This window comes from Amia ocellicauda, chromosome 8, assembly GCF_036373705.1.
Source record: "Amia ocellicauda isolate fAmiCal2 chromosome 8, fAmiCal2.hap1, whole genome shotgun sequence".
Classification (NCBI taxonomy): Eukaryota; Metazoa; Chordata; class Actinopteri; order Amiiformes; family Amiidae; genus Amia; species Amia ocellicauda.
In genome coordinates, this window is record NC_089857.1 from 4,484,738 (window position 1) to 4,497,814 (window position 13,077).

General features: G+C 35.4%; 1 protein-coding gene across 2 annotated transcripts; it reads left to right on the plus strand.

Moving 5' to 3' along the window:
* Positions 1–1,481: 1,481 nt before the first annotated feature.
* cetn3 (centrin 3) lies at positions 1,482–12,752 on the plus strand. Of its 2 annotated transcripts, none has more exons than XM_066711868.1 (5): positions 1,482–1,636; positions 2,363–2,498; positions 3,060–3,174; positions 3,561–3,752; positions 12,425–12,752. In XM_066711868.1, exons 1-5 carry the CDS (start codon positions 1,620–1,622, stop codon positions 12,451–12,453), a joined length of 489 nt encoding a protein of 162 aa, XP_066567965.1. In that variant the 5' UTR covers positions 1,482–1,619; the 3' UTR covers positions 12,454–12,752. The 2 variants fall into 2 exon arrangements, with proteins under 2 accessions (XP_066567965.1, XP_066567964.1); XM_066711867.1 differs by lacking the exon at positions 12,425–12,752 and adding an exon at positions 6,698–7,551.
* Positions 12,753–13,077: the final 325 nt, after the last annotated feature.

The following is a 13,077-nucleotide window of genomic DNA, read 5'->3' on the forward strand; positions in this document are numbered from 1 at the left end:
TTACAGTGGAACATGAGTCTCAATTATATTAATAATTACTGCAATTAAAGTACACATGCATATATATGTAATAGGCAACTATTAATATATTACAGCAGTATAATGGTTTCACAACACTGGCGTTATGAAGGTGTTTTGCAAGATAATATTATTAGATGATAATTGCATACAGTCACAGCAAGCATTTTTAATGTAATTGTGTGTAATTTCAAAATAGATGTCTAAATACTTAAATTCTACAAGCTGATAAAGAGTAAATGCTGTAATTTCAACATGTCAAATCAACTGCTGTTTGGTCCTATTGTGCAAGCAGGTGATACAGATGCCCCCAGTTTTTCTTTGTTTGTTTGGTTTTTTTTTTTAAATCAGGTAATGGTACTATATTCACAGTAAACTATTTTTTTATTTTTTTATTAGGAAGTAATTCTGAAGAATAAATATGACAACTTATTACTGATGGTAAAATCATGTTTTGATTTGATTAAGTATTACAATGTAAACCCTAGATCAACTAATACTAACATATATCCCCAGCATATATGAATTCATCCCTCCTTGTATGAAGTAGCATGCAAAGATACACACAGACCTATGAGCACTTAGCTGTGAACAAAGGTAAAAGCTGAAAGTAGCCAGGGGCAAAACTTTTAGATGCCATTAAGGCTATCTGCTTGAAAGCTTAACCCAACAAATTGTTAAAAGGAATGCACTGGTCTCAGTGTGTTATAATGTAAAAGTATATATGATGCCTTTTTATAGTGTTTTATCTGTTCAAAATACAGTTATGTAATAATTATTATTTTCAGATGACAGGAGTTTTTATGTCAGATTTGATATGGGGGAATCATTGTAGCTGTTGTGATAGTAGTGAGGACAATCCTAATGGTCTTGCAAATTACAGTGAACTCTTATACATGATATGAACCCTAATTGGAGAAGCAAGGATAGATAATTAAACTATGATGGATGTTGAACTATCTATCATTTATATAATCTGGAGCACACCTTTTAAAAATAAACAAGCCAAAGTATGATATCTCCTGAATACGTAGCAAACATTTCTATTTGTGTTTAAACTTGGTATTAAAAAGAAGGGTAGCAGATTTAAACAGTATGGTTATTATTTTACCATTCTTATTAATATAACCCCTAAAGGAGTCTAAGTAAGACATAAACAACTGAAAGAAATGTATTATGATATTCAAGTGAGTAAGAAAAGAGACAATAATTGTGATTCCAAGTTGTTTTTAGGAGGCAGTAGTCGATATACGTGTCTAAACATTCTTCCCGCAAAACACTTTCAACCCAAGACACGTATTAGTTACTGCCGCACAGGCTGTCGGGTAAAACCGTTACTGCTCAACCAAACCCCAAGACACAGTAGAGACCAGGAATCTGTCCAATCACAACCGAGCTTCTTCATTATCCCACCCACAACTGTCTACAGTGGACCAATCAGAGAGCACCTTGTGGGAGTTCTTTGGGAGATTTGTTTGGGTCTTTGTTGCGTTACAAGACTGACAACCGGCGTAATCGTTTGTAGATATATATATATGTATTTTTAACTTGTCTTTGATAAGTCTCTGTATTGTTCATAATATACTATTAAAACCAATATAATGAGTCTGTCATTAAGGTATGTAATCCACACGTTTTACCAGTTTTCGGTAGTAAAAAGAGACAGGGACGTTTCATATTATAAATGCGTGTGATTTCTTGAAATGAATAGCTGGATTATTTTAAACATCGTGCCAAAACCTTTCTAAAACACAAGCAGATCCTCCGTTGTTTAGTTCACACATTATTAACGATTTATTATAATTGAATGCCTTTCTAAACACGAAGAAAGATGGTAGAGTTTGATTGTTGTTTTCGGTAGGCTATATTTATTAAAAAGTATGATCGGGATCTCAAAGGTGCACGCTAGTAACCTGTCATGTTTAACAATAATATTTGTAAAGGAAAATAATCTTAACAACGGGCTTTGGTTTGTAAAATTGCAACCACAGTAAGCGGTCTGCAATCTCTGTAGCCTAAGTATATGTAGCCACATTGCAGAAACATTGATGTTAAACCAAAGGATCGTCCTGTCACACTAGGTCACTAATTACAAATCTGATTTAAACCGTATTCTTTAACTTCATAACTGGTCATTGTTTTTTTTACATATTACATATACACGTAATCTCTTTCAAATACGTTGACAACACGTATAAATGCCCCCTGCACTGATTGTTCATATTTGGTTGTTTTTAATATATTCCGCCTGAATTATAAATAAAGCCCAATCTTTAAGAAAATCCTTTGTAAGAAGTCATTTGGAGAGATCAGCTGTCTGTATAAACGTGGTGGCATGTTTCAGGACCGAGCTTGCAGCTGACAAAACTAAACGGAAGAAAAGGAGAGAACTGACGGAGGAGCAGAAACAAGAAATTAAAGAGGCTTTTGAATTATTTGATACTGACAAAGACAAAGAAATTGACTATCATGAATTAAAGGTATGTAGTGGTGGGTTAAGTTGAAAGGGAAGATTATTTTCACGAAATTCATCTGCACTGCATCAGTGATTTCTGGTTTGCATATAAATAATACTTGTGTATGAAGATACGTTTCCATCTGATTTTAATTTCTAAAAGAAGTATATTTGAAACTTGCAGGCTCTTTACTGGATTGGAAAACATGAAATGCCTCTAAATTAATGAATGGTTTATTGATATATCTTTTCATTGTGTTTCAAGTGTTTCAAGTGAAACATGAAAAAGTGCTTGTAAAATTATATTTCTTAACAGACACTCTTATAAAAGGTTACTTACAATTGTTACAGTATATCTCATTATTTTTATATACAATTTCCCATTTATGCAGCTGGGTTTTTATTGGTACTTTGCTCAAGGGTACAACAGCAGTGCCCCTCACCGGGGTTTGAACCCATGACCCTCCGCCCAGGGGTCCAGAGTGAAATAAATTGTGTATATGTTCAAAAACCTACTGTACCAGGTAGATTTTGCTATCCATAATTAAAATTACTAATTCACGTTTTCATGATTTATTATTTCAAGGTTGCAATGAGAGCTTTGGGCTTTGATGTGAAAAAAGCAGATGTTTTAAAAATACTTAAAGATTATGACAGAGAAGGAACTGGAAAGATAACATTTGAAGACTTTAATGAAGTGGGTGAGTATTTATTTAAAATGCACACTTCTCTGGCTGAAATAAGACTCATTCAAAGCATTATGTTAAGTAAAAGGACAGTAACAGTAATTTATTGAAATTAAAAAAAAATCTTGAACGTGACAACTTGCATACTTAACATTTTACATGTATGCATTGAACAGTTTGGTGTAGAACAGTAGTGCCAAATTCTTACTGCTGTAAATACTGAAGGGCTTAAATGATCATCTCCAGAAATGTAAGGCATATTATGTTGATATGATTGTGGGATTATTTAATTAATGTAATCATTTTAGGATGACATGCGTGTCATTGGTTAGAAATCATGGGCAGGTGGAGGGGACAGATTTATGTTTCCTTCAGAATCTGGAATGTTGTACAACTTACAGTGACGGACTGGATGTTGGATCGAGATCCCCAGGAGGAGATTTTGAAGGCCTTCAAACTTTTTGATGACGATGATTCTGGGAAGATTAGCCTCAGGAACCTGCGGCGAGTGGCTAGGGAACTTGGGGAAAACATGACTGATGAGGAACTGCGTGCGATGATTGATGAGTTTGACAAAGATGGAGATGGTGAAAGTAAGTAGACAAACCATTAGAAGGTCAGGTATCGATGCTTACATTGTTTTTTAAAGAGCGGCATCTAATATGAGTTAATAGCTCAGCTTTGTGGTCCTCTGTGGCCCAATTGCATGAGATGACATGTTGTGATTTCATGCTAGTTCAATTTAAGCTAACTATTTATTCAAATCATAGGTGCATTGGAACTTTCACCACTAGCATTCAAGTGTCCTGAAAGAATGGTTAAATATTGATTAATTGTATTCACGGGATGACATACACAAAATAAGAGCTATATGATTTTTTGGAAATGCTGCTCTTTGATTGTCTTGTGATTCATTTCTTGTGATTGGTTTCCCTTGTGATTTATATTTTTAAATTGAGCTTCTTAGAGAGCAAACTGCAAAACTGATACTACTTCATATCCACAATAGGGCTGGGCAATATACAGAGTTTTTGCGATATAGTCGATATATTATTTTGTACGAAATGCAAAATTGAGTTTTTGTCATTTGTATGCATGTATGTATAGCTGCAGACCCGGAGACCATGGAATGTGCGAGGAGTGACTACATGTTTTATGTGGCCAATCACTTGCAGAAGACCCTTATCAGTAATTTGTTAAGCGGCCAATTGCTTTCTTCATTTATAAATGTGTTGGAGAAGGAATGAAGAGAAGGGGGCAAATGTGTCTCAATGCAGAATGTTTGATTTTCTTTTTATTTATAAAGAAAAGAAAACTGCAACCCAGTTTTTTATAATAATAATAATAACAATATTTTGTATTGACACATTATACAGTGCTATATCTGAAAGCAGAATTTCGAATTGAAATTCGACCGTCATAGCGAGGAAACGTATCTGACTAGCAAGGACTGATGTTAAATGCACCACTATAAACCCAAATGTGGTCAATCTACCTGAATCTATACTATTACAGTGCATGTGCTGTGTGATTACTATTACTCATGTTGCTGTTGTTATGTAACAGTAAACAATACTATATTATATATATATATATATATATATATATATATATATATATATATATACACTCACCTAAAGGATTATTAGGAACACCTGTTCAATTTCTCATTAATGCAATTATCTAACCAACCAATCACATGGCAGTTGCTTCAATGCATTTAGGGGTGTGGTCCTGGTCAAGACAATCTCCTGAACTCCAAACTGAATGTCTGAATGGGAAAGAAAGGTGATTTAAGCAATTTTGAGCGTGGCATGGTTGTTGGTGCCAGACGGGCCGGTCTGAGTATTTCACAATCTGCTCAGTTACTGGGATTTTCACACACAACCATTTCTAGGGTTTACAAAGAATGGTGTGAAAAGGGAAAAACATCCAGTATGCGGCAGTCCTGTGGGCGAAAATGCCTTGTTGATGCTAGAGGTCAGAGGAGAATGGGCCGACTGATTCAAGCTGATAGAAGAGCAACTTTGACTGAAATAACCACTCGTTACAACCGAGGTATGCAGCAAAGCATTTGTGGGCTACAACACGTACAACCTTGAGGCGGATGGGCTACAACAGCAGAAGACCCCACCGGGTACCACTCATCTCCACTACAAATAGTAAAAAGAGGCTACAATTTGCACAAGCTCACCAAAATTGGACAGTTGAGGACTGGAAAAATGTTGCCTGGTCTGATGAGTCTCGATTTCTGTTGAGACATTCAGATGGTAGAGTCAGAATTTGGCGTAAACAGAATGAGAACATGGATCCATCATGCCTTGTTACCACTGTGCAGGCTGGTGGTGGTGGTGTAATGGTGTGGGGGATGTTTTCTTGGCACACTTTAGGCCCCTTAGTGCCAATTGGGCATCGTTTAAATGCCACGGCCTACCTGAGCATTGTTTCTGACCATGTCCATCCCTTTATGACCACCATGTACCCATCCTCTGATAGCTACTTCCAGCAGGATAATGCACCATGTCACAAAGGTCGAATCATTTCAAATTGGTTTCTTGAACATGACAATGAGTTCACTGTACTAAACTGGCCCCCACAGTCACCAGATCTCAACCCAATAGAGCATCTTTGGGATGTGGTGGAACGGGAGCTTCGTGCCCTGGATGTGCATCCCACAAATCTCCATCAACTGCAAGATGCTATCCTATCAATATGGGCCAACATTTCTAAAGAATGCTTTCAGCACCTTGTTGAATCAATGCCACGTAGAATTAAGGCAGTTCTGAAGGCGAAAGGGGGTCAAACACAGTATTAGTATGGTGTACCTAATAATCCTTTAGATGAGTGTATATATATATATATATGCACACACACACACACATATATATTTAATATATATATATATATATATATATATATATATACACACACACAGTAAATAACACTGATATATGTAGTTTGACAGCAAGTATTTGTTATTTTGCGGATTGTTTTTACAGGAATACTAGAGGCATTTTTTATTGTTATTTTTTATTTAATTAATGTACTCATATTTGTACTAAAAATGTATTCATACATTATATTTACCATGATGGCCTGGCAATTGGTATGTTTTAGTTAGTATTTCTTTATTAAAGAATTACTTGTTTGAATTATAATGTCTTGTTTGGAGAAAAACAAGAAATATCCAATCATGCATCACCTAAACTAAAAATGTAAAAACAAAAATGTTGAGATATTTCGACCAGCCCTAATTCACAAAATTTTCTAAGCCTGCTTTTATCTGCTTTAGAGCAGGTACAGAACTCTCTTCATCAGACTTCTTTTTTGTAACTTGTAAGAAAAGCTGTATTTTCTAGTGTTGAGCTTTTGTTTGCGAGCAAATTAAACTGAATATTCACAAACTATCACAAATGATACCTTGTGCTGTTACCCATCGGGAAAGAAAGTCTGTTTCCATGTTTAGTGTGAGTTGTACTAGATTTATTTATGGTTCATATTCTACATTTATTTATCATAATTCTTTCTTTTTTCTCAGTAAACCAGGAGGAGTTTATGTCCATCATGACGGGAGACACCTAAAATACATTTTTCTGAACTTTATAAGACTAGCGGTGGGCCTACAAAACCAAGAGATTGTAGGTTGTTGCTGAACAAATTGTCCAATGGGTAAAGGAGCAATTTTCTTCAAGCAGATTAGTGAATAGCAGATTAAAAGTGCATACTACATCAGCATTGCAATGTTTATAAACTGTTCTTGAAGTGTTTTTCAGCATCAAACCACATGCACAAGGAAAGATAACATGTTACAAGGTAAATTAAAACAAATGTGCATATTAATTTAAACTGAGTAAATTAAAATAGATGGTATACTATTTAAATGCATAGACTATTTGGTTTGGTGCTCCCAAGACTGAGTGCATTTCAAAATGTTCAATTTTTGTACGTATGCCTCCAGCGCTAGGTTCCATTTATGATATTGCACCTTGCCTGCTTTGTAAATCAGTTGATTAGGCTTAGTTTTATCTGTAAAAATGCTTTACATTCATTGCTTATGTAAATGTCATTTCAGTATCACAACTGCAAAAACTTAAATTTCTTGAATTAAACTGCTTTACAGTTAATTTTAAAATCAGATCTGAAACTTAATTGCTACAAACATCCCTTATATTTTTTCATAAAAATAGGTCACTGACCTAAAACATTTGATATGGAGAGCAGCAAATTGCATTATTTATTTCTCCCAATTTTGAAATTCAAAGTTTGATGCTTTTAAAAGTTGTGAATATTTTTTTATGATTCTATACAATATTTTGTATTTTTGCTAGGGGTTTGATGGATTGTTTATGTATAGTACAAATGAAAAATGTAATAAAAGTGACTTTATATTAATTTATTTCTTATGATTTTATTCCAAGCAACTTGAGCACTTGAAAGCAGTAGAGAACCTACAGTCAAATTAAATACTAATGTGCTGTTTTAGTTTATACATTACAAATATTTTAAAACTAAAAGGGGCATTTGCTAAATCAAATCAGTTGAATCTCTTGCAATATATGTAATATAGCTTTGATGTATCTACTGTCATACAAATCAGAATAAATTCAACAGACGTGATGCAATAAAACCATTCTCATAAAATAAAAATAAACAGTGAAAGAATGAAAGCCCAGGAGTATTGCAGAAGCAAAGGAAATCTGAGATTTAAGATGCAGGAAGGGAAAAGTTCCATTGCGTTGTAGAAGTCATTAAATCACCTGAGAGTTTAACTTAAAATCTTTGAACATTTACAAATTTCAGAGAAGTGAATTGAAGGTCATTTTTCTATACTAGCCACCAGATGGAGCAATTGCTCCTATCTTTGTGACTTTGGGAAGTACCAGTGTTTAAAATTGTGTATAGAAAACATATATCCTATTTAGGGGGAATTGTGAAAAGAAATCAAGACCTTGAGACACAAGACACACTGTGTATTTTGGCTGACTAAAAGCTCTAATGGTTAACTCCTTGTTTTTGATAGTTGAAATAATGATACCTCTAATATGATTGCCTTACTACTAATATGGGATAATTGTTTTTGACATTTCCTTCTTTATATAACCCTTTGGGGAAAAAATATAGATATAAATATGGCTAAGGAAAGTCATGCCACTAAATTACAAATGACCAGTTTTTTGGCAGTGAAACAGGTTATTGCACCCTGTCAATCTGTATTAGTTGTAAATGTAGCAGCTATTTTTATATGTATTTCTAATAATCATGTGTTTCCAAGGTAATTCCTCAGTAATACAAATACACTTAATATTATTAAAGAAGTTTATAGCAAGTAGCATACCCTGTAACACAATTTCAATTTAAGTTCTTGAGTTCAAAAGTTTTTGCTTTTATTGGTTGTCCACCATTCACTCTGCATTTGTCAGAACTATGTTTAAATCTGTCCTAATTAAATAAATATTAAAACCTTTTTAAGATTAAATATAATTTTATATTAACAAATATATTTTTTTTGGTATTTTAAAAAAATACAGGCATTATGCTTTAACAACAATGTGGCTTGCTATCTGTGATGTGCTATGAAATCCTGTTAGTAAGAAATGAGCATGCCTTTGCAGTCTTAAAATTTCCCTGAAGTGGCTTCTTATCAGGTGCTGGGGGCACTTTTTAATTCTTTGTTTGGCATTTATATTCAACCCTATAATCCTTTACATCATTATTTAGTCAACATCGGAAAGACAGAAATATGAACAAAGTTTGACATCTGTTTCCCAGATATCCTGTAATGTACAAGATATGAATTTGAGCATTGGAGACACCACCTTGCGTTAATCAATCCGATACCCTCAAAACAATGTAACTGTCGTGTCGTTTTGCATTAAAAAGCAAGAAGTGGCTTAGAGTATTGCTCTAGCATTTGTCAAGTTTTGTTTCCTATGGCGTGTTTTTTTTTCTCTCTCTGTTTTTTTAAATAACAAGACATCATAGCCTTGGGAAGAGACTAAAAGAGGGCATTTGATGTATTTCCACTTGGATAACAGCATTATTTGACATCTAAGCACACTTTACATTGTCTCCTAATTGACAGTCTATATCTGCCTGGTGGAAGAGAAAGCTGACAAGTGTGGGAAGGTTGGGGCGAAGTTAAGGGGAAAAAATGCCAATCATTGCTGGATTATCTGCACAGAGGCCAACGACATACCAGTAATCTGACCTGAGTTCAGCTTGCTTGTGGTTCACTTTGTTTCTGTTTCAACAGCCCTTCCTTGTAGTTTCTTTTGCCCCCTCCCCCTCTTCCTCATTTTAATGCTTTGTGACAACTTTTAGTGATTAATTAAGTGCTTGCGAGAGGTGTCCAATTCACTGGAGACTGAAATCTTGCCTTTATCCACAGCCTGAGAATGGCACAGGCAGCTCCACTTACATCTTCCTCTGCTGTAAACTGCCCAGTCAGGGTGCTGCAGGCCTGCCCTTGTGAGGGGAGAATTCTTCCTCATCTGTGGGAAGTCACTGCCCTAATGTTGGTGCTCATACGAAGTAAGCTTTACAGTCACACTTGCATACATACTTGTATATTACTTTTTTTTAAAACATCTTTAAAACTTAGATTTTCCTATCCTTTTGTAACAGAATTTCTGAAACCACAGTTTATATTAGTTTGTACTGTGAAAAAACACAGCATTGATCATTTTTACTGTGTGTCTAGAAAGGCTGAATTATCTTACTTCTTTCTGGGGATGTTTTTAATCTATTGTTTGCAGAATATAAAACAGTAGGGAGGTTTTCCTGTTTTTCTTGCAGTAGAACCAAAGCCCAGAACTGAAACAGAAATTAGAGCGAACGTGTCCAAACTTTCATTCATTTATTTCTCGAATTGACTACGTATATCACAAAAACATTGATGTGTATTGGCATGTGCTTCTGATATACTGATTCATTGTTTCTTAGGGTCATCTTTAGGAAAGCAGTGATTATAAGAAGTTTTTCAGTTTAGCAGCTCACAAAATAATCCATACCCAGGTCTGGGGTTTACTATATACGTTTCCTACAGTATAGGAAGGAGGAAGATGGCAAGATCTTGCAACAGAGGAACACACAGTATCGAAAGAATGTTAAGAGTTTAGCAGATGCCTGGCTTAATGCAAGTTCAAAACTGTGCATTCATACCAGACATAAAGCAGCTTTAAATAACCGGGAATTATGACTTGTAGGAGTCTTGATTAAACCTTTTTAAACGATTCACACGAGCTTGACATTTTCATCAAATTACATTTTTTTTCTTCTTTAAGATGCGATTAATCTTAAATGCAGTGTGAAATAGACATCAGAAAATGTTCTGTGCTCAGTCTGGGGGACTATTGCTTATAAATCAGAACTTCTGAAACCTTTTCACGCAGATCACACTTTTAAAACAGCTTCCATCAAAAATGTATTTGCTGTATGAATCCAGACACAGCGCAACAATAAAATGAAGGGATTATAATATTGCTCAGCTTTAGAGGAAGAGAAAAGCAAAATCTGGTCCCATCATTTGTCACGAATCGTTGGCAAAATTGTTCTTTGTGTTGTTTTATTTTTTACGGATTTGTGTTTCATGCTGTGAGCTCGTTCAGATAGTCTTTATCATATTGTTTTTTGATTGCTGGATTTCATAAAGAACATTTAATTCCCGATACTATTGCAGATGTACGCTAAAGTTCTGAAAAAGCATTGTGAGCAACTGAATAAAGGCAGTAAAATGAGATACCACAGCAGAAAATGTTTTAATATTTAGGCATGTTAAGGAAGAACCACGAGGCAAAGACAATGAGAATGGACATCCTGATAAAGCTCACTCTGCATTAGAAGTCTTCAAAAAATAATGCTCTCAAAAAAGACTTAATTTCTTAGTGTGATGCTTTTACTACATGATTAGAACCGGAGAACCATTTGTAGTTATTCATTTTACTTCCAAAGTGCTTTTTCATTTTATTATTTTTTATTATTTCCTGCCTCTTTATATTTCTACTGATGTTTGCAGTCGCTCTGAGCCAATTTGTATGGAATTTAGTTTGCTGAAATGAACTTTACTGGTTACCATGGACACAATATTATGCATTGTAATCTGCCAAGAAAGATTCCAAACTAGCCAATTTCGAATGGCCCAGTGAAATCTGCCGGACTATTGCTACAACAAAATAAAGCTAAATTGGAATACTTGGGAAATGACATTTAGGTTTTCCTAGAATTAGTTTTCTTTCCATCGTGGCAAGGAAGGGGTGAAGGTGAAGCCAGAAACAACAACAAAATTCCCAACACATATAATACTGACTCCTTACAGGACACTGCTCAATTTTGGTTGCCACATTATAAAATCTATTTCTTTCTTTGTCTTGAGAGAAGAACATCTAGGAGTAAAATTAAAGCAATAGTACACATTCAAACTAAGTTATTTTAAAAAAGCAGTTTGTCCAAATGAAGGAGAATGTGATTGCAGTTTATGATATTCCTAAAGGGACTGAAATATATATTGAATATTTCTTGTAGACTCAATACAGAGGACACACCAATAAGCTTCCTAGCATTCAGAACTGCAGATAGACTCTTGTTTTAATGGAAAAAATGTCAGAAAAGGAATACATACTCCAATTTTGAGGCTGGTTCTTTAATAATAAAAAAAAATCTTCTTGACCATTTTTTTGTCAATAACAACATGTACCTAGATGGCAAGAATGTTCAGTATCTTTTCCTGTAACTTCATAACATCTCCTTTGTTTAGGTGGTATGAAGGGAAAATCAAGACGTATACATATAAATGTATCTACCTTTCTTTTGTGATTGTATAGAACCATTATACAATAATACTATGTTTCAAAATAACCTTCATAATGACACAATGTCAAAGTACCAAATCGCTCTTGCCAGTCCAGTCTCCTAAGAGCCGTACAACTTGTCTTGTGTATCCTCTCCCGCCTGGACTACTGCAACTCCCTCCTGGCCGGCCTGCCTGCATCCACTACCCGCCCACTCCAGCTCATCCAGAACTCTGCGGCTCGTCTGGTGTCTCTCTGCCCCGATTCGCACACGCTACTCCACTGCTCCGCTCCCTCCACTGGCTCCCAATAGCGGCACGCATTCAGTTCAAGACACTGACCCTCACCTACCGCTGTCTCGACCACACTGCACCAAGCTACCTTCAGTCACTCGTCTCTCCATACATCCCCTCCAGACCACTGCGCTCCTCCAGTGCCAGAAGACTAACTGTGCCTCCTCTCCACTCTCCTTCCTCCAGAGCCGCTCCTTCTCATCCCTGACCCCTAAATGGTGGAACGACGTGCCCACCGAAGTCAAAACAGCAGTATCCTTGAAATCCTTCCGGCGCTTACTCAAGACACATCTTTTCAGACAGTACTTGTAATATTAGTCATTTTAATCCCCATTAGATAGCACTTCACAGAGTTTTATTATGCTTCTTGCGTTTTTGATTGTTTTCCTCCTTGCTCCCTTTCCCGTAGCCCTTGACTGTGACCTTACATCTTGACAGCACTTAGCTTTTACTGTCCAGGATGTATGACCTCACTTACTGTACTTGCCTGTGTAAATTGGAAATTGTAAAATGTATTATATTTTGAATTGCTATGTTTTATGTAAATTGAATTTGTAATGTTTGATGCATTTACTTAATTGTATTTTTGCACTTATTGTTTTGCACTTATGTTGTAAATCGTCTGCCAAGAAATAAAAATAATAATAATAATAATAATAATAATACCGAGAGCTCATACTGATGTCGCGACCTAAAGTTTACTGACCACCTCCCAAAGCAGTGTTATGTCCCAATTTTATTACCGTGTGCAAAATATTTCTGGTTTGGTTAGGCCAAGTGCTACGGTAGTGATTGAAGACAGTAGATTGTTTTGCAATACTATAAATAATGACACCAAG